Below are 22,387 nucleotides of genomic sequence, written 5' to 3'. Positions count from 1 at the left end.
CAAAGTGCCCTGGTTTGGACAATAAGCCATTATAGTCTTATGGCTTGTTCTGGAAGATTCTGGGGAAATAAGGCAGGGAATCAGCTACCCAGTGCTTGCTAGAAAGGTCTCCATTCATATCAAAAAGGAAAATAAAGACAATCCTGCTTCTCAAAAACATCACCGTGTTGTTTAAAACACCGCCTTTTGTCCTTTTCCCTGTGCCTTTTCTATCTACTTTGGACTTTGTTGTCTGTGGAAGACTGCATCTTGCTTTTTTTCATCTAACATTATAACATAAGCCTTTTCCTGTGTCTTTACACTTTTTTAATGGTTGCATCACATTCTGTCATGAACCCTAATTTACATGGTGAACCCTTGGGTGTCCTAGAACCTCTCCTACCTGGAGGGAGTCATTTTGGTAAGACTGGCATTCATGCACGGGTGGGAGGGGCGTTGCTGATCCAGGGAAATGCAATTATTACTGAGTTCTTGTGTTGGATTCATCCTTGAGCTGATGGGCTCAGAGATTGTCTGGGTACGTGCACCCCTGCCCACAGGCATGGTCCTCTCCCCTGCCTGCTCCAGTCAGACCCCGGGCAGGAGCAGAGGTATCCAAGGCACTCCTTATGAGCTGGGGGTGTGTCTCCTTTTTAATAAGGGTTGGATCTTTGACAGCTTTGAAGCCTACCTTCCCTGCCCTCGTGGAGCTCAGGGTTTAGCGGGAGAGGCAGTTATTAATCAAATGCATCGCAAGAGAAACAATTACATAATGCTATGGATCTCCACCACTTGCAAAAATATTTTGTGGGGAGTGGGGCTGCCACAGCCCTAGCAAAAGCATGGAGACTTGGGAGCTGACCAGAGCTGCCTTTGGGACTCTTGAGAGCAGTGGAGAAGGTGGCCACACCCCAGACCCCAAGCATTTCAGCCCCTCTGCTCATCTCAGCCCACTCCTGCTCATGGCCTGCCTCCTCTCTGTCTGTGACAGACGCTGTATTCCCCTGAATGGTGAGTCCTGCCCTGTCTGCTCACCTGCACTCTGGCCACGGCCTCTGGGCCCGGAGCCTGGGTGGCTGGTGGTGTCTCACACTGAGAAAGGCACCCAGGAGGAGGAGCAGTTTTGGAGGGAAGATGCAAAGATCCGTCTGTACTGAACTGTACCACTGTGTCTGAGGTGTCTCTGGCGCGAGCAGTTGGAGCTGTGGGTCTGAAGCACGCGATGTTCTCCTTTCCCCAAATGGGGCCTCTTGCATGTTCCAACCTCAGCGAGCAGCGTGTGGTCCAGACACGGAGCCAGACATGGAGGAGGCATCTTCGACACGCGCTTCTTCTCTACCTCTTGGTCTCAAATTCATCCCCCAATTCTCCCAATTTTCCTTTTCTGGGAGCTCCCTAATCCTTTTGCCCCCTCCCTGGTCTGGCCACCATCTCTCAGCTGGGTTATTGTAGTAGCCTTTCTCTCTGATGGCTCCCCTCAATCTAGTCTCCAAAAAAGCAGCCAGCCAGCCTTCCAAAATGCAAACCTCACCATGTCACCCCTCTTCCTTTTAAATCCTACCCCTGCTAGCCCAAAGACCAGCATCCTGTCACAGCCTCAGGGCGCAGCGTGACTTGGCTTCCTGCCTGAGTGGCCTCAGGTGAAGGTGCCCCCAGGGAGAGTGTGCACAGTGAGGAGAGACCCAGCCAAGCCCAGAGGAGCACCCACATTTGAGGGAGGACACAGGAAGAGGCACAGCAGGGATAGGGAGGAAGAGCAGAAAAGCAGATGCCCCAGAAGCCAGGGTTGCCCACGTTTTGAAAGAGATACGCTGGTCAGCAAGATCAAATGCTGCTGAGGTGTCAGGAAACATGAGAACAGAGTGGATTTAGTGGCCCTCGAGAGCCTAGTCGGGGCAGTGCTGTAGGAGGGGAAGGAAAAGGAGGTGGGAGCGGAGATAGCATGGCTAACGTGCATGGGACAGGCTGACAGACACTGAATTTCGTCACACCGACGACAAGGATTTCTCCAGGAGCGGCATGATTGCTGAACGGAGTAGAGAATGGTCCCAAGAGCAAGTGTGTGGTCCAGAAAGGGAGCAATCTGTGGAAGCTGGCACAACCAGCTCCAGTTATTCTCCCTTTCTACAATTCTCTGTTAAGATCCATTTGCTCCTTAAATACACACAATTTGCTGCACGTAAGTTTTCTGCAGGACCTAAAGTTTAACGACAATCAAAGGAGGAAAAATTGACATTCCAGACCATCTGTTCATGACCTGGATTTTTTGAGGGGATCTGGTTAATGACAACAGGGTTTCCCATCAGCACAGTTTGAGAAACTTGTGCCTCTTCTCATCAATATGTTTATTTAATATTCAACCAACATATAAGCCCCACGGAGGCGGCACAGTGCTGTATATCGGGAATATGGGCATCAACATTCCCGCCCGGCATGCAGCCAGCACAACTGCGCACCAACACAGCATGAGTGTGCATTGCACACATGGGTGCATCCTCTCTGTGTCTGTGGTCAAAGCACCCACTCTCACTAGCAGGCTGAGTGACACGGTAGGGGTCACCTGTCACCTCCCTCTGGGAACAGAGCAGTCCCTCCCCTGGCCCTCTTGACTGTCCTCTCTTAGAGAGCCTGGATTTTGATCTGAGCTGCCCGGCACAGGTCAGGCAGGGCCCTGAGACATTGTCCCATCTGAGCCCCACTTTCCAGAGGGGTAGCCCAAGGCTACATTAGATCCTCTGGGTCCAGGGCAGGGGCGGCTGACCTGAGGATGCCCTGTCCTTGTTTGGGGGATAAGTGCCCCATGTAATGATTAATCCTGGTGGCCCAAGTGCCGGTCACTCATTGACTGACAAGGCCAAAGTCTGTGGCCAAAAGAGCTGAGGCTGCTTTGGGCTTTTCTCAGAAATCACCTCTTCCCCCGCAGTTCCCTTCCTTACATGGCCCCAGCCCTATGCCCTTCCTGCTGGCCTCAGGCACCAGGCCTGAACGGGAGGCTGTGGACTCCCAGTTGGTGGTCCCAGACTCTGGCTTCTGGGTTCCAGACCTGAAGCTCGGAGGTTGGCTTCAGACTTCAGGTCCTGGCCTTCATGCTCTGGGCCTGGAGCTTGTCTCCAGTTTCTGGGGTCCCCACTCTGGTTCTGGCCTCAAGTGGGCTCCAGTATCTGAGTTCCAGTCTCGGGCTTCAGTTTTAGACATCAGATGTCAAGCTCGGGGCTCTGGTTCTTGGCGCTGGGCTCTGGGTTCTGAGCCCTAATCTTCAATTTCAGGTTCCAGACACCAGGTTGGGCTTCTGGCTCTTGCCTCCAGGTTCTGGGTCTGTGCTTCAGGCCCCAGATCCAGGCTTTGTGCTCCAGATTCCAAGCTCCAGTTCCACACTCCAAGCTTCAGGTTTTCGGTCTGGGTTCTGGGTTCCTTCAGTGCTTTGGCAATGGGGCAGGAAGATGGGGGCCTCCTTGGCTTGTAGGGTTACCCCGGTCCACCAATCTTAGCTGGCCACTTCGTCCTAGCAGCTGGCACTCTGGGCTGGCCTGCAGGTAGGACGCTATTCATCTCCTTGGCTTTCTGCCTCCGCTTTACCCCCAAGCCAGTTCTCTGGAGACAGGAGTTGAGATGGTCACAGAGCACCACTCACTCAGTCCCTCCCTGCAGGAGTCACAGGACACATGCCCATGTTCATGTCCCTAGCTCTTCTTGGACACCCCCGGGACCATGGTGGACATGAATGGCGCCCCTGTGGTTGTACAGTGGTACGGGCCTGTGCCCAGCTCTGGCTACATTTGACTCACTGTAACCAACCATAGGTGTTCCTCCCCATCTGGGCCTTCATTTCCCTGTGGAAGCTGAATTCCAGCCTCTAATCCCCCACAAGTCTGAGTCACCTGATCACCAGACCAGGCCCCCTACCGGGTGCACTCTGTGCTCGCCCTTGGTGGGGGGGGGTGGCTGTCCCCAGAGAACAGTGCATCAGCACTGGCAGCCCAGCTCCAGGTGAGCAGCCAATGCCTGTAACTGCCCCCACGCTGGCCCAGAGCCAAGGTCACTGTGTGCCCTGTTCTCGCCCTGCGCCCATCCCGTACCCCAAGGCTGTTAAGGTGGGTGGGGGGACAAGAGACAGATTCTTTCTTAGAGGTTTGGAGCCACATGGGGTTGGGCCCCACGGGTGTCCTTGAGGAAGTCACGCCTCCTCTCTCAGCCTGTGAACTCTGTAGGATGGGGGTGTTGGAGGCTGCAGAGTGGTCAGCTGATGCGTGTTCTCTCCCTTCCTTCACACTGGGTGCTGGGTGAACAGGCCGACTCCTCTCCGGGCTTCCCACCTGGTGGGATGAGGGGAAGCAGCTCTGCTACCTTTCCCGACCACCCAGGAGTCCACCTCTGTGCAGTGACTTTGAAACATGGCCTCAGGGGTTAACCAGCTGGTGTTCCTGGCCCCCTTCCTTGTAGCTGGGGCCTGGCCAGGCTGGGACAGTGAGGGCTCAGGGCTGCTTCAGGGGGCATGATGGGGAGGAGATCACGAGGGGATTGTGGCAGAGGGACACACCCAGCCAGTCAAAATGGGCTGAGGGGGCAGTGGGCTGAAGCCCCTAATGGAAGAGTTGGGTACCACTTCTGGAGAAAGGGATGGCAGGCCAGCAGTGACAAAGAAGTGGCTTTGGGGAGTTCTTTGTGATATTATAATTATTTTTAATTGCATCTTTTAAAAAAAGTTAAAGCAAAGGTGAAAGTCTCCTTTGACCACTACCCCTTCTTGGTCTGCTTCCCATCTCCCTGTCAGTTTGGTATGTATCCTTCTAGAACATTCTCTCTCTTTTCTGTACATTTATAAGTGCCTGTGTGTTTGTGGTTTATATAAAGGTATCATGCCATGTTCATTGCTCTGCATTCTCTTACCAAACTGTCTTGGAGAACCTTCCATGGCAGGACATGCTGTACCCAATTCTTTATCTGCTGTGTGGTGTCGCAGAGCATGTGTGTGTTACCCTACCCCCCACCCCTATCCACTTTTGCCCGTTTTCAGGCAATAGACAACCCTGCAGCAATGGGTCTCCACGTGCCCAGAAGTGAGTGATTCTCTAGTGGCACTGCTGGAGTCACATGCTGTGTGTTTTTAATTTTTAGCAGAAATTCCCAAACTCCCCCCAACCTAGAGTAGCCACATCAATGTGCCCTCCTCTTAGAGGGCCCTGGCTCCCCAGTGGGGGTTTCTGCAGCATCCAGGCCCTCCTTGGTGTGTGTCCCTGAGTCAGACAGCCTGAGTGCTGGTGACACCCCAGCGGCAATCCCCTGCATGACCCTGGACTAGTCACTTACCCCCCTGCAGCCTTGATTTCATCCCCACCAGGCTGTTTTGTTGTGAGGACAAAATGAGATAAAGGATGGAGCATGCCTAACTTGGGGACCTCAGGAGATGTGAATTCCTCCTCCTGTAGGGGCTGACCTCTACGGAGGCTCTTCTACCTAGGCTTCAGCCCTCTGCCCCCTCAGCCCATTTTGTTTGGCTGGCTTGGCCCAGCCCTCTGGCGGTTGAGGTCATCTCATGAGCCAGGCTTGGCTACTCAGTGTGGTTCAGGAATGACCCTCTGACCCCAGTCAGAATCCCAATCCTGGTCATTTTCTACCGTCCTTTGGGGATTTGCAGAAAGGACATGCAGGGAGAGAACACGCGTGCAAATGAAGCCAACACAAGAAAGCAGGACTGAGATGGACGGAGATTCCTGACTAAAATGATCTAAACTCCTAAATTTACCCAGCCACTCCTAGACTTCTTCATTAGATGAGCCAATGCATTCTTTCAGTGTGTGTGTGCTTGTGACTCTGAGTGGGATTTCTAAGACTTACAAACACAGAAGTCCCGCTTCATTGAAGGTCTCAGCTTACACATCTCAGCAGAGCTTTCCTGGTCACCTTGTGCTACGGTCTAAATATTTGTGTCCCTCTGAATTCATATGTTGAAATCCCAATGCCCAAGGTGATGGTATGTGGAGGTGGGCCTTCGGGAGGTGATTAGGTAATGAGGATGTAGTGAGATTAGTGCCCTTACAAAGAGACCCCAGAGAGCTCCCTGACCCCTTCCACCATGTGAGGACACAGAAGTTGGCTGTCTACAACCTGGAACAAGGTCCTCACCAGAACCCCACCATGTTTGCACCTGATCTTGGAGTTCTGACCTCTAGAACTGTGAGAAATAAATTTTTCTTGTTTACAAGCCATGAAGGCCCCCTGAGGAAGGCTTGCGCTCGACTTCTAGAGAAAGGCCAGCAAACCGCACTGATCTCTCCCAGGAACTTCAAGGGTGAGGAGCCAGTTACAAGATAGGGGGCAGGTATGGGGAGCCCCTGGCGGAGGGCACAGAAAGTAAAAAGAGCTAGAGTGGGGAAGAGAGCTCAACCTGTTGGAGGTGGTCAAGAGGGCCCCTCACTCCCCCAGTGCCTTCTCAAGGCTCCTGCGTCCCCTTGTTTCCTCTGTCACAGCAGCACCAAGACTGAGTCTAGCTTCTCTGCCCCCAGGCTGGGGCTCTCCTTCTGGGGTTCTCCTTGTTCCTCCTCCCTGTGTGGGCTGTGGGCTTCTCTGGCCACTGGGGGGCAGAGAAGACCACCCAGCCAAAGCAGGCAGGGGGCAGAACCTGCCCCCACCACAAAAACCAGTGTCCTCCTCGAGGCCTTCGATGAATCCAAAGTAGCCCACCGCCATGTCTAGGGACACTTTCAGTCCCCAGTAGAAACAGGACAGTGACCAGACACTGTACTCAGATTCAGAGAACAGCACAATGACACCAGCAGAGGCACAGCTGCCCAGAGGGGTCTACCCCTCCCTCCTCTTCCTCCCCTGCTTCCTCCTTCCCTCCCTCCTTCCCTCTGGCTGTCTCTGTCTGTCTCTCACACTCACACCCCATACTCTGTGCAGTCAGGAAGACAGGTTCTGACAACAGGAAGTCAGGGGGTACATCCTGAGGTCCCCAAGGGCTTCCTGGCGTTGACCCTGGTGACAAAGGCAACACAGTTTGGGGGTGGGGGCGGCACACAGGGTAGACTGGCACACAAGGAACACACCCTATGGCAGAATAATAATTATTATTATAACAATATCATACATCCAGGACAAACCCAGCTGCCCCAAGCCAACTGCAAAATCCAAAAGTCCAGTAGCATCTCTGTGGGTAGAGGGAGGGGCTGCCTGCCTGCCTGCACCCCCAGACCTTACTCATACCAGCTCCCTGAGGAAGAGCCGGCCCCTCTTCCTACTCATTGCTGAGGCCTGGCACATGGTGGGGAGGCTGGCACTGCCAACGCCGCCCCTCCGTGTTGGGCACACCTGCACTGGGGGCTAGGCCCACTTCCCCCTGGTGGCCTGGCAGCAAGGGATGGACGAGCAAGCCTGTAAGGGACCAAGTGGTGGCAGCTGTGGAGTGTCACTCCTCTGAGTCGCCTCTCCATCCCCTCCCAGCTCTTCCTGCGGGCCTGCCCGTGGCAGGAAGGGGCCAGGGACACTCATGGCACAGACAGGGCATGCAGAGCGGGCCCATGGCATGCTTGGCCCGCCAGGTGCCATGCAGCCGGCCTGGACGGTTGGGCAGCTGTCAGAGGGCCGAGTGCGCAGTGGAGTCTGAGGGGCTCCCCTTGGGCTGGGCCGCTGATTCAGTCTGTGGTGGGGCTTCCTGGGAGTTGGCTCCTTGGGCAGGCAGCTGCAGAAATTCTGGAAGCACCAGGTCCTCTTTGCGCAGAAGGCCCCTCTGGTCATGGGCTCCACTGCTCTGCACCCGGTTCAGCAGCTCCACCAGGCCTGGGGATGGCCGCAGAGTCAAGGGGACCATGGGTGCAGACCCACCTATGCTAGCCTACCACAGTCCTGCTGCCCTTACTATGGCCACAGCCTCCCTGACCCCAGCACCAATGCCCCCATCCCGCCCCCTGTCCCAGCCTTTCTGGTCCCTCAACCCCAGTGGACCCTGTTCCAGCCCCAGTGACATCCAGGCCCCTGCCTCAGCTCAAGGCTCTCTAAGGCCACCCACCCTCAACGGTCCCCAACCCTTCTGGTCCCTAGCCACCATCATCCCCAATGTACCTTCAATGTCACAGGTCTGCCGCTTCCCAGTGATACTACTGGGTGCCTGGGCCAGCGAGTTCAGGGACAGTGGAGGGCGGTGGGCGGCCTTGTCCTGGATTGTAGGCGGGCCACCCTGTGAGAATGTGGGGTTAGAGCCACAACCGGAAGGGGAGGCTGGAGGGCAAAAGAGGGTGCCCAGTCCCTCGCTCACCTGGCTGAGGCAGGGGGATATGTCACCAGCTTCAGTGATCTTCACACCTGTGGCAGAGAGGGCCACCGTTCCTGTCTGCCTCTCGCCTGGACCCCCTTCCTCTTGGGCCAGAGCTGTCCCTTACGAGCCCCTGGGCCAACGTCCCTTACCTGGGAGACTGTCCAAAACCAATCTCTCGGCCGCCACCGAACTCACTAGCTTCCTCAGATCTAGTGGCTGCTTCTCGCCTGGCTGAGGGGACAGGTCAGCAGCCCGCGGGACAGGCAGCCCGCCCCGCTCCGCCCCTGCCCCTCGGCTACACGGCTCACCCGACGCAGCGCCACCTGTTGCGGGCTCAGGCCGTGCTTCGCCAGGATGGGCTGCAGCGCCTCCTGCAGCCGCTTGGTGGGCTTGGCGGAGATCCGCACCACGCGCTCCAGCGCCGCCAACTCGAGCCTGCGCGGGACCCTGGCTCTGCGGAAGGTCGGAGAGCCCGCCGCGCCTCTCCCCCAACCCACCTGGGACTGGCCGGAGAGAGGGTGGAGCCTGAACTGGGGAGGTGGGACCTCTTGGGGGTGGGGCCTTAGCCTAAGGGGCGGGGTTAGCACCAGGGGCCGGACTTGGAGGGAGAACAGCAGCCAGAACTGGGACCCAAACGAGTGCTGGGACCCCCGGACCCTAGACTGGAGCGACAGACACTTACTCGAAAGTGATTCTGTTCTCCAGCCGCACTTCCTGGTCCGCCAGCACGGTGCAGTCCTGATCCAGGACCAGGGCCTTCTGCAGGAGCCAGGCAGGGTCTCAAAATTCCTTCTCCTTCCCTCCTCCCCCATCCCCGGGGTCTGAGGGAATAATCATCACTTCCTCCCAGGGCCTCCACTGAGGCTCCCTAAGGGCCAGAGGGAAGGGCCGGTGGTCGGGTAAGCCATAGAGATGCCGACAGAATACAAGACCGGTCTGGATCAGAGCCTAGTGGCAAGAATGCTGGACATGGGGCTTCTCTGGTGGCGCAGTGGTTGAGAGTCCGCCTGCCGATGCAGGGGACACGGGTTCGTGCCCTCGCCCGGGAAGATACCACATGCCGCAGAGTGGCTAGGCCCGTGAGCCATGGCCGCTGAGCCTGCGCGTCCGGAGCCTGTGCTCCGCAACGGGAGAGGCCACAACAGTGAGAGGCCCGCGTACCGCAAAAAAAAAAAGAATGCTGGACAGACTTGGAAAAGGAACAGAGTTATGAGAAACATGGAGGTGGGGTGGGCACGAAATGGTAATGGGGCTGCTTGGTTAAGGGGCAGGCTTAAGTCCTGGATCATGGGGCCACCTCTTCCTGAGCCAGGTCAGGATCTGCCTCCTGGACAGCTGCCCCTTGTCCCTCAGGCATGGGAAAACCAACTGGACCAGCTGGACGCATTTCCTCTCTCACCACCTACCTTTGGTCAGCCACCCAGGCCTTGTCCCTTTTTTTTACACTTGTCCACTTCTCTCCATTCCCACCTACTAAGGACACTTCTTGTCTCCTCACTGCAAAAAGGGCTTTTCCCTGCAAGACAGCTGTGAGGCCAGAAGGATGCGAAGTATCTGGCACAGTGCCTGGCACACAGTAGGTACATAAAAGTAGCTGTAGTAATTACCACCCCTGGAGGCCCTGCTGCCTGCACCAGCCCGGGGCTGGGAGGCAGCCTCTTCCAGGCAATAGGCCTGTGCTGTGCTGCAGGGACAGGTGGAGTGTGGGTGGTGAAGTTATATTTAGCAGACATGAAAACCCATCAGGGATGCAGAGGCTGCCTGGGTGGCCCAAGAAAGTGGGCAGAGCTTCTCTTACTGTGGCCCTCATACTCCCATGCTCCAGGCCCCTGAACCTGCCCTGCACTTCTTCCCACCTGTGCCTGGAATGTCCTCCCCCCACAGCTCTGCCAGGCAAACTTGTCCTCATTCTCATCAATGGCCACCTCTCCCATGAAGCCTCCTGGGACCAACCAGAAATGCCTTCCTTGACCCAGAAACTCTCTGGAACTTCAACTCCTCCTCCTGATCACATCCTGCCTAGCTCACCTCCAGCCTTTGGACCTGGAGGACAGAACTCAGCCTGGCTCCCTCTACCCCCACCTGGCAGGAGCTTAGGACTGTTTACTGGGTGAATGAAATCCTGACGCGTCTCCCTGGGATACAGCATCCTTCCTTTAGATTTCCCCTTATTGGATGGTTTAGTTTAAGTGAATTTTGCCCTAGCCTCCTCTTTAAAGCTATGCTAGTTTGTACCTAAAGGAAAGTTTTTCATAGGTTGGGTGCAGTTGGGTGCCCCTGGTGGCAGAGGAAGTAAGGGATCCCCAAATGGCCATTTCAGGGATGGGCAGTCTGAACTCTGGGAGTGACAGGGGAAAACTCAGCTCCAGCAGTGGTTTTCCCCTACTCTTCCTCCCAGAGACTATCACAGTGAGGACAATGGCTGAAGCTGGAAACCAGGATGGGAATGGGGTGGGGACAGGATTTCCATGGGATGAGAGTGGATATCTGAGTTTGAGTGAGGAGTTGGTGCTGGGTTGATTTGGAGCTGGGCATGGGGCAGGGGGCTGGAGTTAGGAAGGGGGTGGGGATAGGGGATGGGGTTGGAATTAGAAGTGGAATTGGTGTTGGGGTCATGGCTGAGCAGAGACAGGAATGGGGGTGGGTTCAGGATCAGAAAGGGAGTTAGAGTTGGGGAACAGGCCAGGTTCGCACCTGCTCATTGCCCACCAGGTAGACCTTGATGTCAGGTAGAGAGAGGCCTCGTTTCTCACAGATGCCTTCCAGCATGTCACGGATGGTGAGGCCAGGTCGGGCTAGGGCCAAGGAGGCTGTGCCATCAGGCAGGTACACGCAGCAATACTTCCCTGGTCGGCTTTCACTCTCGCCTTCTGAGCTCCCAAGGCTCTTCCGATGGCTCTGATTCAGAGCAGGTGTCAAGGGAGGTGATGTGTACACACGCAAGGACACACAGACAGGTACACAGACAACGTAAGCTCACTGGGGCACACACAGGCATACACATGCCCAAGGGCACACTTGTAGGCAGGCAGGATACATCCTCCTACAGGAATACATGTATGCTCACCCAAACGTATGGGCACCCAGAGACAGGTCCACCCACTGACTGCTACACACGTGCTGTACACACCTGGGCACCCACACATGCACACACATCAGCTGAAGAGGATGTGCACCCATAACATGCATGGGGCCCAATGTGGTGAGGACAGGAAGAAAGTGAGGAGGCTGAGTGGTTGGCCATGTGGATCAAGTGGAGGATGAAGTGGGGCCGGTGACTTGGAATGAGGGTGGCCACACAAAGGGGCCTGAGTAGTGGCCCGAGCCCACACCACGTCTCCCCCAGCAGTGGGCTCACCTCAGATTTGCTGCTGACAAAGGCAAGAAAGCCGAGGTCCAGACTGGCAGAGGAGTTGAGGGACCCCTGGGACTCTCGGCGCAAGGCTGAGTTTGACGCGCTGCCCCCTAGTTCTAGGGGAGAGGGAGAATGAGCAGGACAGCCCCTCCCCCAACCCCTCTGCCGGGGCCTCTCCCCAGCCAGGCGAACCCTGTTGGAGCCCTTTACAGGGGTCTAACGTGGTTTGGGTTCCTGGAAGCTTCGCTGCTGAGGGGGGCTTCCCAAACTTCTGGGGTCTAGCGTGGGAACCGAACCACCAGGGGAACATGGGGGTCACACGGACCTGCATTTCGATTTTCACAGTCTTAGAGACTGCGGGACCAGTAGGAGGAAGGGGGTGTCCTCCAGGCTTGCCCAGACTCCCGACCCCGCTCATCTCTGCGGCCCGCTCCTGCCCTCACCTCTGCGGAAGGACAAGCGGAGTGGGCGGCCCCCAGGGCCCTCAGCAGGAGGCAGCTGCCCCAACTCCTCCACGCCCAGCGGCAGCGACTTTCCGGGCTTCAGCTTCGGCTTCTGCAAGATACAGGGAAGCCACTGGCACTGGGCCGGGCCCCACCCGCAGGCAGACCGTGGGCACACCCTCGCAGATCTGCACCCGGTCGCCTGCCCCCACAGGCCGTCGTCCGCACCTTTCTCGTGGCGTCAGGGCTGCCAAGGCGCGAAGAGCCAGGTTCCCGCAGGGGGCGACCCTCGGCCTCCGCAAGGAGGCACTCGCGGTACAGCGGGGATTTGACGAAGCGTGCATAGCTGTCAAACTTCATCAAGTTGAAGATCTGCGGAACCGGCGCCGGGGCGGTGAGCTGGAGTGGGCGCTCTGCGAGCCGCCAGAGTCCCAGACCCGGCCCTGGGGCTTGGCGGCGTCCGCAACCTAGGGAGCGAGCCCCTAGCCCTTCCTTGCTCCAGGTCCCGCCCCTAGTCCCTCCTTCACTGTCTCCTCTAGTCTTACCTCTGAACCGCGCCCTGCCCAACGTTTAGCTGGGTCCCAGCATCCAGATTTGCACTCTTCCCCACCCCATCCCCACCATCTCTGCCGCTCAGGGTCCGCCGCTGGATCTGGCCCTGCCTCTGCTCCACCGAGCTCCCTTCCAAGGCGCCGCCCCTTATCTCAGGCCGCGCCTCCGGGACCGCTCACCTGAAGCTGCTGTGCCCGGAACATGTCCGGTCGGGGCTCTGCCAGCACCTCCTCGCCGAGCCAGGCCTGCCTGTCGATGTTCACAGGGCTCAGTGCCTGGCTGGACAGAAACTCCTGGTAGATGTTCCGGGCCTCCTGAGCTAACTGGGGCAGGACGGACAGGAGAAGGTCAGGGGCATGGCTCAGGCCCTGGTCTCATCTCGCCACCTCAGTTCCCCCTTCTCCCCACCTGCTGGGTGTCGCTGGCGGGGATCTGCTGGAAGCGCTCGCAGGCCTTCCAGAATGTCACGTTCTCAGCACTGAACTCCTTCTTCAGGAACTCCTGGGGGTGGGGAGAAGGAGGCACAGACACAGAGGCGAGACACAGAGACCCAGTCAGGGGATGTGGTCCAAGAGATTGGTATAGAGAGAGGGCCAAGAGGCCAAGCCAGACAGATAGGGTCAGGCAGACAGATGGGATGAGATCCGGAGGCACAGAGAGAAAATAAGAGGCAGAGAGAAGGAAACTTCCCAGCTGGGAGAAGAGTAAGAGAGTGCCAAAGAAAGGCCAGATGAGGCAGCTGACAGAGGAGTCCCACTCTGGCCAGCCTGAAACTCCATCCATGCCCTCTCCCATGCCCCCCACCCTTCCCCCCATGGTGGCCACTGCCATCTGCCCTCCCTATCCCACCCCAGGGCTTACAGTGAAGTAAGCCAGGCCCAGCGGGTCCTGCAGCAGCCGCTCGAAGGACAGGCCCCAGCTGGCCACAGGCTGCTCCTCGGTGGGGAAGGGGCTGCTGGGGCCACTGGGAAGGCTGTGGATGCTGAGGGAGCTGCCTCGGCCCTCTCCCTGGCCCTGGGGCCCCGCCGTGCTGCTCAGCTCTGCAGGGGGATGGACAAGTGCAGCTGAGCCTTGCAGCCTTCCCCAGCCCCTGGCCCAATCCCATCTCAGGTACTTTTCCTGGAAAGACAGCAAATGGCAGGGGTATCCCCACGCTGTTTCCACATACACCCCCCTCAGCCCCCACCCCCACCCCAGCCCAGGCTTCCTCCACATACTCTGTCACTTACCTCCATCTGAGACAGCCACAACCTACAAGAAACCCGAGGTAGAAAGTCAGAGTAGAGCCCAGGGTGGATTCTCAAGGGATAGTTCTAGGCCCAGCCCCCAGGACTGGAGCTGTGTTCTCTGCCTGGAGGGCCACACTGGGCATTCTCAGCCAGGTCACTCAGGGTTTTGCTCAGGCTGTCCCTGGCTCCCCTTCCATCATGTGCCAACCACTGTGTGCCCTGGGACTTATACCAGGTACACCCCAGTCACCCCTGTTGACCCCCAGCACCCACTGGGTGAGCCTGGGTGTAGAGCACGGTGGGTAGGAACACAAACTTTTAATCTTGTCTCTGCCACTTGCTAGTTGTATGACTTTGGGCAAGTAACTTGTTTGTCTCCATCTGTAAGTGAGGGATGATGATAATAATAGTTAACTTACTTCCTAGGCCTGCTGTGAGGATCAAATCAGTTTAATATATTTCCAGCGTCTAGAATAGTGGCCAGCATGTGGCAGGTGTTATAGCAATGTTTGCTGTTGTCTTTGAGGAAGGAGAGGTGTCTCTGTAACTGATGATCTCCTTATTGCAACTGCCTCCTCTTGGAAACACCCCACCATGGGCAGGGCATAGGATGCTATTTTATAGTAGAGAGCAGTGGTTCTCAAACTTTAGTGTGCATTAGAATGATGGCGGGGCGGGGGGGGAACCTCCAGAGATTCAGTTTCAGGAGAGCCTAAGACTCTCCATTTCTGACAAGATCCCAAGCACTGATGCTGCTGGTTATGGACTACCCTGTGAGTAGCTGTAGAGGCCAATCCCTTCCTCTGCGCATCCCCCCTTCCCCCACATGCACAACTCTGACTTCTCTGGGAATCCCAACCATTAGTGAAACAGAAAACCCCTCCTTTCAAAATGACTCTTGCAGTGGTTTCCCTCGGTCTTCCTAGCAAATCCTCCAGTTTCCTCATCATCTATACACACAAGGTGGTCTCTACCCTTCTCTGACTCTGTTCTGGGCCCTTTCTCCCTCCCACATCTTCCCAGCTTCAAACACACATAGCCAACTTCCTGCTGACATCTCCACCCAAATGCCCCACAAGCCCTTCCAACTCAGCCAGTCCCAATTGGAAACTACCTCTGCCACCACCAAAGCAGGGCACGGAACCAACTTCCCTGAATCTGGTTTTCCTCCCATCACCTGGGCTCCTAACACCAGGGCTTGACTGATCCCCAGTTCCTTCCTCCCTCTCACCTCCTACATTTTCACTAGGTCCTGTCACAGGAGCTTCTGCCACCTGTCCCTTCGTTCCATCCCTACTGGAAACAAGTCTGCAAACATCTCCTCCCCAGGAAGCTTCTCCCTGCCCTCCCGGCTGGAATCTCCCTCTCTGTTCCCCAACCTGGGAGCACCCGGGTCACACATCTGTGGGCCAGAGCTGGCCTGCAAATAAGTAGGACATTATTAATATCAGAATGTTTTTGGGTTTTTTTAACTTTAAAGGGGTTTCCCACATATGAAAGTCAGGAGTTTTACATGAAACCCCAGCTTTCTGCCCCAGCTACCTTGAGCTTCTTCCCAGCATGGCAACCTTGGCTGGCCCTGAGTAGCAACCACTTTCCCTAGAAGGGGTTCACACTCTCCTCAGAGGTCTCTGGGGCCAGTTTGATGCATTTATGTTATTTATGGAGGCAGGCCCCAGACTACCTGAGTTCACATTTGTGCTGTGTGACCTTGGGCAGAGTACTTTACCTCTCTGTGCCTTAGTTTCTCCCTCTATACAGATGGGGCAAATAATGGTCAGGACTTCAAAGGCTTGCTGTGATTAAATAAGTTAAATATACATAGAAAGAGAGCTCATAACACTGTCTGGCATGTGGTAAATATTCAAGGAACATTACTATTATTGTTGTCGCATTAGTATTGGTGTCTGGCCCTGCTTCAGCTTTCAATTTTGCCAAGCCCTGTGGTCGAGGGACGAACACAGGGATCGGGTCTGTCAGACACGGATTCAAATCCTAGCCCTGTCCTTCTCTAGTTTTACAACCTTGGGCCCCTCCCTGAGCCTGCCTCCAAGCTGGAGCACGGGGCTAAGACATTATGGAGGAGGAGGGAAAGCCTGTGCAGAGGGAGGCTGGACGTGGAACTACCCTGCACGCCCTCCCCTGGCTGCCCCAGCCTTCGCCCTCCTGCCTTTGCACTTGCCCATCTCACAGGTTCATGGGAATTCTCTCCCGGGGCTGCAGGACAAAGTCTCAACTCCTAGGGTGTGTGAAGGGGACAAGTTGAAGCCCAAGGTCCCTTCCAGCTGTTCTTTCCCTTTCCTGGCAGCTGCCCTCATGCCTGCACCTGCCTGTCCCACGTTCTTCCTCCCCAGGCTGCTCTGTGGCTGTTCCCAGCCTTGGTTACTGCCCTCCGTCCAGGTCTCCGGGAACCATCCTGACTTTCCCCTCCCACTCCGTGGTGGCCACCTGGCCCTCCCTCTTCCCCGCACCCAGCACACACCGGGCCTCTCTCTGGCCCGCCCTCCAACCCAGGACTCAGCCTCTCCCTTGCTCAGGGCTCTCCACGGCACTTTTCATGTGTCAGGGGGTGGGGCACGGGATGCTCTTGGGCAGCCCAGGACCCCAGGGAAGGCAGAGGGCCCTGGGCTTGGCTTCACTCCTATTTCATTTTGTTCTTTACATCCTGTTGAATGGATCGTGTCTTTATGTGGGGCTGGCTCCCAGGCCCTCTTCCGGCCCCACTCCTCACTCTGGGAGGCAGAGCAGTTGCTGGGTTACCGCTGAAGCTCTGCCTGAGCCTGACTAATAAACCCCTTCAGCCTCCCCCATTGCCCTCCCCCTCACCTCCACCCTACACTTCATCAAACTTCTATTTTCCCCACACCCCTTCACACTCCTGCTTCCTGCTTTACTGTTTCCTCTGCCTGGTATCTGCTCCTGCTTCCCCCACCTTACAGCTCTCCAGTCTCTGACTGTTGACATCAGTCTTCCCTAAACACCAGTTGCCTCGAATCCCCCTGCCCACCACACTGCTGCCCACCTATTTGTAGGCCTCTCCCCTACCAGCCTGTAGCTCCTGGAGGGCAGGCCTATACCATAGGAGAGAATCAGCCTGAACTCCCTCCTCAAAGAGCACCCTCTTTGCCCAGGTGCTCCCAAGCAGCCACAAGGGCCCAAGTTGCCCTCCCCTGCCCTCACAGGAGGCGCTGGCACCCCCTTTGCCAGGGATGCTTTGATTCCGAATGCCCCATGCAGTTCTTCCTGGGCCCCTCTTGCCCCACTAGATATTAATAACCTGGTCTGAGACAGGACGGAGATCCAGAGGTGGCAGGGAGCGGGGATGGGGTCCAATTCCAGATTGACCATTCTGAGGCATGTAACTTCCCTTCTCTGGGGCTCAATTTCCCCCCGGGTAGCATAGGGCTCAGCATTCCCAACCTCCTGGAGCTGCCAGGAAGGGTGAGTCAGCGAGGCCCCATTTGTGAATGTGGCAGGTGTGCAGCAGGGAGAGTGGCACGCTGCTGCTGCCACTGCCTGGTCTGCCCAGGCTCCTGGGTCTGGGGAAGTTGTGCTGAGCAGGGCTGGCCTTGCCCCACCCTGGCTTGCCTGAGGAGAAGTGGTGAGTGAATGGGAGAAAAGGGGAAGAAAGGAGGAGGAAGTGTGTGGTGGCCAAGCGGCAACCCCAACCCATGGTCTGGACTCAGTTTGCCAAACATTTTTCCTTGGAAATGGGCCCTGGGGGAGCCACTGGTATCTGAGAATACAAAGATGAGAGTGACCCGACATTTCCTGAGCTCTCCGACAGACAGAGAACATGGACGGCACACATCCATGTCACACATCCAACCTCACATCCTTATCCTATGTGGCAGGTATTATTACGCCCATTTTACAGATATGGAAACCTTGGCCCAAAGAAATCACACAGCTGGGAAGTGCCTGAGCTGAAATTAGGGCCAAAGTGTGCCTGACTCTGGAAACCTAATGTCTCCCCTCCACTGAGCTGCCTTCCTGGGTGAACAGCAGACGTACCGGGGACCTGGAAGCCCCAGGGCCTCAGCCCTTGTGGCATAGATGGGCAAGGTCGATTGGGGTAAAGGGCTCAGGGGCTCCTGGATGAATTCTGCCCCCTGGAGGGGTGACTTCAAAGGGAGGGCTGATTTACCGAGCATCTTCTGGGCTTGGCGCTCTATATCATCATCTTATTTCATCCCGGCTTGGGGTGACTGAGGCCCAGAGATCCTCTCTGGGTAGACCCACTGAGAACCCTGGCTGCCTGGCTCTTCAGCCTGAGTCAGCTTTGTGGAGCTGGCCTTATGGCCCTGAGCTAGACTCCAGGAATGTAGGCCAAGGTACTGTTGGCTCTGCTTTGCAGGTCTTCCTGTGCAGGGAGACTAACTGGGCACCCTGAGAGTGACAGGATGCAATAACTGCTCCTCTCCAGGCTTTAGGCTCGCCAGCCCTTGGGCCTTGTCCCTGTACACACATCCTGTTTCCCTGCGTGTAGGCCTTTCCCCATGCTCTTCCCTCCTCCAGCTGGCACATCCTTTCAGGACATCTTCCACACCAACAATGCATGAAGTGAGTGGAGAAGTTTGTTCTCCCTCCCGGCCTTCCTCAAGCTTTCTCTATTCCTGACCTACTGCTCTTACCCAAACCTTAATTTTATTCTGGTATTTGCGCTCGTGCCTTTTGTGCCTTGCCAGACCAGGAGCTGTTTGAGGGCAGGGCCTAGGGCTATGGGCCTTGGTCTTGATGCCTGGGACAGGGCCAGCACTGAGCAGGCCCTAAGGAGGGATTACTGAATGAATGCATGAGTGAACAAATGAAGTGGGAGTTGGGACTCTGTGAAGGCATCTCTGGGAGGGAGGCTGGGAGCCATCTGTAAGTGACAGGTTTCATTGCAACCCCCTGACAAGCTGAGTGGCAGAAAGACGAGGCTGACAAATGAAGTTGCCTCAGCAGGTAATGATGGTGGTGGTGGGTGGGGTTGGTGGCAGGAGGAGGTGGGGGAGGACGGAGCCAGGCAGTTCTGGGAGGTGGAGGAGACCTGGCATCGAGTCAGATTGGCCTGGTTCAAATGCGGGTCCCTCTCTTGCCAGCTGCCCTTAGCACGTCATGTACTCCTTTGAACCTCCCTTAGGAGGTGACTCATGGAAGGAGGCTGACAGCTGGCCTACATCTATGCATATCCGATGCTGGTCTGTCCCTCCCTGTCTCAGCTGAGTGTGGCCTCAGAAGGCTGCCCGATGGCCAGCAAGTGGCCAATCTGTGACCCTCAGGATTCCAAGAGGTGGCACAGAGTTCAGAATGGGCCCGGAAAGGGCAAGGATAAACCTGTGTGTGAACGTCGCTGAGAAAAGCAAGTCCATGGGCTTGCAGGGCTGGGGGTAGAGCTTGGGGGCCTTCCCTGCTCTGAATGACTCTTGAGTAGAGAAGCTATAAGTTGATGTGGGATGGGCAGAGGCTGGGTCTCTCTCTGGGCCCCCTCAGCTGCCCTGCAGTTCTGGGCACTGCCCAGAAGCAGCAACCCAGTTGCCCTCTGGGGTGGGCGTGGGAGTGGGTGTGTTCCTCCTTGGCCTGGATGCTTTGGGAGGGGTGAGCCAAGCATCATGCCTCCAGGGAGTGCGAGGCCCATGGATGCTCGAACTTCCAAAGTCATTTTGATGGTAGAGATAGTGAGGTGGGGGACATGGTCAGCTTGGAGGGATTTGCCTCTCTCCTGCCCAATAAAGAGATGCTGGAGGAAGAGGTATGGAGACAGGTCTTGGGAATTAGGAGGAGGAGTAAGGGTGGGGAGTGGCTCAGCTTCTTGGTGAGGCAGGGGATCCTTGAAAAGGGGCTGAGAATGAAGGGGGGCATTGGGCTGACATTTATGGAACCCCCATGGTGGGTCAGGGGGCTCATATTCATTATTCCACTTAATCGTCTCAGCAAGCCTTTGAAATCCATTTCAAACTCCTCCTTTTATAGATGAAGAAACTGAGGGTCAGAGAGGACCCTCTAGTAAGGGACAGCAGAGCTGAGATTAGAACCCAGGTCTCTCTGGACCCATTGGCTTTGTCCCACAGTACTAGGCTGGGGCTGGGTAGGCGACTAGGACACTGGACTTTCTGGAGTTTTTAGGAGGGGCTGGGACTCTGCCAAGTGGCCTGGTGTCCTAGGGAGAGAAGAGAAGACCGACACAGCCAGTTCCATCTGCTGAAGCGGGTCTCTTCATGGGCAGCTCTCACCTGGATGCCAAGCAGCCAGGGAGAGGATTTAGCAGCAGCCAGGGGCACCCTAGTGCTCAGCTCCCCCCACCCGTCCTAGTAGCCCAGGAATAGAACAGACAGAAGCTGTGCCAACCGGGCCTGACCCTGCTGACCCATCCCAGGCTGCCCAAGGACTGCTAGTTCTGGCAGGAAGCCTTTGGAGTAGGTCTAGGTGGAGGTCAGTGACCCATTAAGGGCTGCCCCTTACCTGACCTTGGGCATCAGGACACTGGGTGAGGGAGGGGGCTGAGGTTAAGTGAGGTATGGGGGCTTGGGTCCCCGTAGGGGTATACAGGGGGCAAAGGGCATGCCGGGACTCCCTGCTACCCTAGGATGCAGTCAGCCCCAGATGGTGCCAAGGTAGTAGGTAAGAGAGCAGTGGGGACTGGGCCAGAAGCCTATGCCTGCTCTCCTCTGGCCTCATCACCGGAGTGGCCCCAGGTCCCCATCAGAACCATCCGGAAGGTCCTGGGATGAGGGTGCCAGGTTCTACCACCTGCTGCTGCCTCTCCCCAACTTCTCCCGCCCGCTGGCAGCATGCAGGCTCTAGCCCAGCCCTGCCGGGTGTGCCTGTTGGGCTCCACCCTGGGTGTACCCACCCCCTCCCTGTGGGCCTGGCCTGGAGCCCGCACTCACCATGCGTCCGTTGGGGACGCCCAGGTGCTTGGGCTTCCCTGGCATGCCGCTGCTGTTCACGGGTCCCCACTGCGGGGGGCGCCCACCATGGGGACTGTGGGCAGCTCTGGCCAGAGCCTGCACAGCGAAGGGCAGGCAGCAGAGAGAGAGCCCAGCTCCGCTCCTGCGGGCCCTCACATCCTGAAACACCAGCTCACTACCTCTTTTCTCTTCCACAGGAAGTGTCTCTATAGAAACCGAACCACAGAAAGAAGCAAGGTCTAAGAGAGCGAATGCTTCTTCCTACACACATACACACACACACACACACACACACACACGTGCGCGTGCGCACGCGCACACACACATTCACACGCACATACACATGCTGCCAATGCACCCTTGGCAGTGTCCCATGCAGGCACCAACACACAGCAGAGGCCTCTGTGTGCCCAACAAGGAGCCCAGCCTGGTCTGGCCAAGCCTGGGGAGTTCCAAGGGCACATCTGGGCACACAGAAGTACACATTCACACACCTAGGCAACTTCATACACCCTGCAGGGGCTACCATAGACACGGGGACACGTGTACTGTGAGGTGAGTGTCCACTTGTGTACTTTACTTAGCACATACCTATCCCACACCGGCTGTGTGCTTGGCGTGTGCACACTCAGCACCCCTCCCCCGGCAGTTGTGCACATGCAGTTACTACCTCTGTCCTGAGACATCTCCAGGCTGTCCTTTGCAGGCCTGTTCCTGGGTGTGGACAAACAGATACATTGCATGCATGGTCATGCACACACAGACCCTTCAGGTGTACAGGTTAGAAACACACAGGTTCTCCCTCATCAGGAACACCTGAGCGTTCGGTCATATGTATGCACAGCCCTTCGGACATGTGCATGTGACAGGCACATCTGCCTGTCACATATGAACACAGGCACATATGAACTCAGACACCCCAGTGACATGTGCAACCAAGTATGCACACGCTCACCCACCTGGGCAGGGAACAAATCAGGCGCATCTGTGCCCAAAGACACGTGTGCGTTTATAGTCATTCACATAAAAGTCCCACCTTGGTGTAGTACTGTCGACTGAAGAGGGACACCCTGCTTCCTCAGCCTGGCCCAGTCCTCAGTTGGCCTCTTTCTTACATGTGCATGTACCCACTATGGGACTTGTATTTTACCTAAGTATGGGCTTACTTAGAGCCCTCAAGTCACCCACCACTCCAGTTTGGACCCCTCTTTCTACAAGGATAAGGTGACACCCCTCTTTCATATTCTACCCTCTACTCCACTGCCCCCTTCTAGGGCCATGACCCGAAACCTTCAGAGGTGGAAACTGAGTGATTCTTCACCACAAATTCATGTCCTAGTCCTCCTGGGCACACAGCTAAACTTTAATTTCCCAGGCTCTCTCACAGTCAGGTGTGGCCATGTGCTAACTAGTTCCCGCCAACTGAATGTGAGTGGAGTGATGTGTGCCGAGGCTTTTCAGCCCTTTGTGTCCTCCACATTCTCCCTTCCCCTTTAGCGGACTGGATACAGAAGATGATGAAGCCCTAAGGGCTTGTGGAGCCACAAAAAGGAAGGAGCCTAGGTCTCCACATTAGTGTAAGAAGGCAAGCCATCCATCAACCAGGAACACCAGCCTTGGACTGTTAAGGGAGAGAGAAATCAACTTCTTCTAGCTGTTTTACACATTAGAGTCTATTTGTTATA

General features: G+C 56.3%; 1 protein-coding gene across 2 annotated transcripts; it reads right to left on the bottom strand.

Moving 5' to 3' along the window:
* Positions 1-7,031: 7,031 nt before the first annotated feature.
* RGS14 (regulator of G protein signaling 14) lies at positions 7,032-20,872 on the bottom strand. 2 transcript variants are annotated; one of them, XM_065874451.1, is made up of 15 exons: positions 20,682-20,872; positions 13,810-13,831; positions 13,442-13,620; positions 12,989-13,081; positions 12,760-12,903; positions 12,257-12,400; positions 12,029-12,140; positions 11,589-11,701; positions 10,925-11,128; positions 8,913-8,986; positions 8,539-8,665; positions 8,380-8,461; positions 8,231-8,277; positions 8,038-8,152; positions 7,032-7,755 (listed from the first exon to the last, which is right to left on the bottom strand). In XM_065874451.1, exons 1-15 carry the CDS (start codon positions 20,724-20,726, stop codon positions 7,553-7,555), a joined length of 1,704 nt encoding a protein of 567 aa, XP_065730523.1. In that variant the 5' UTR covers positions 20,727-20,872; the 3' UTR covers positions 7,032-7,552. The 2 variants fall into 2 exon arrangements, with proteins under 2 accessions (XP_065730523.1, XP_065730524.1); XM_065874452.1 differs by lacking the exon at positions 8,038-8,152 and having other exon boundaries at positions 7,738-7,755; positions 8,913-8,989; positions 20,682-20,726.
* Positions 20,873-22,387: the final 1,515 nt, after the last annotated feature.

The sequence above is a fragment of the Phocoena phocoena genome, chromosome 3 (genome assembly GCF_963924675.1).
Source record: "Phocoena phocoena chromosome 3, mPhoPho1.1, whole genome shotgun sequence".
Taxonomy (NCBI): Eukaryota; Metazoa; Chordata; class Mammalia; order Artiodactyla; family Phocoenidae; genus Phocoena; species Phocoena phocoena.
Note: the sequence above shows the minus strand (reverse complement) of the source record. Positions and strands in the feature narration are given on the sequence as shown.

Bases quoted from the DNA above. Each gene is read 5' to 3' on its own strand.
- RGS14 (XM_065874451.1), bottom strand. From the start codon at position 20,726: ATGCCAGGGAAGCCCAAGCACCTGGGCGTCCCCAACGGACGCATG. The intron at 11,702-12,028 runs GTGAGGGCAGGA...CCTCTCCCCTAG, and splicing joins CCGCTTGTCCTTCCGCAGAG to AACTAGGGGGCAGCGCGTCA. The intron at 7,756-8,037 runs GTACATTGGGGA...GGCCATCCCCAG, and splicing joins GCAGACCTGTGACATTGAAG to GCCTGGTGGAGCTGCTGAAC.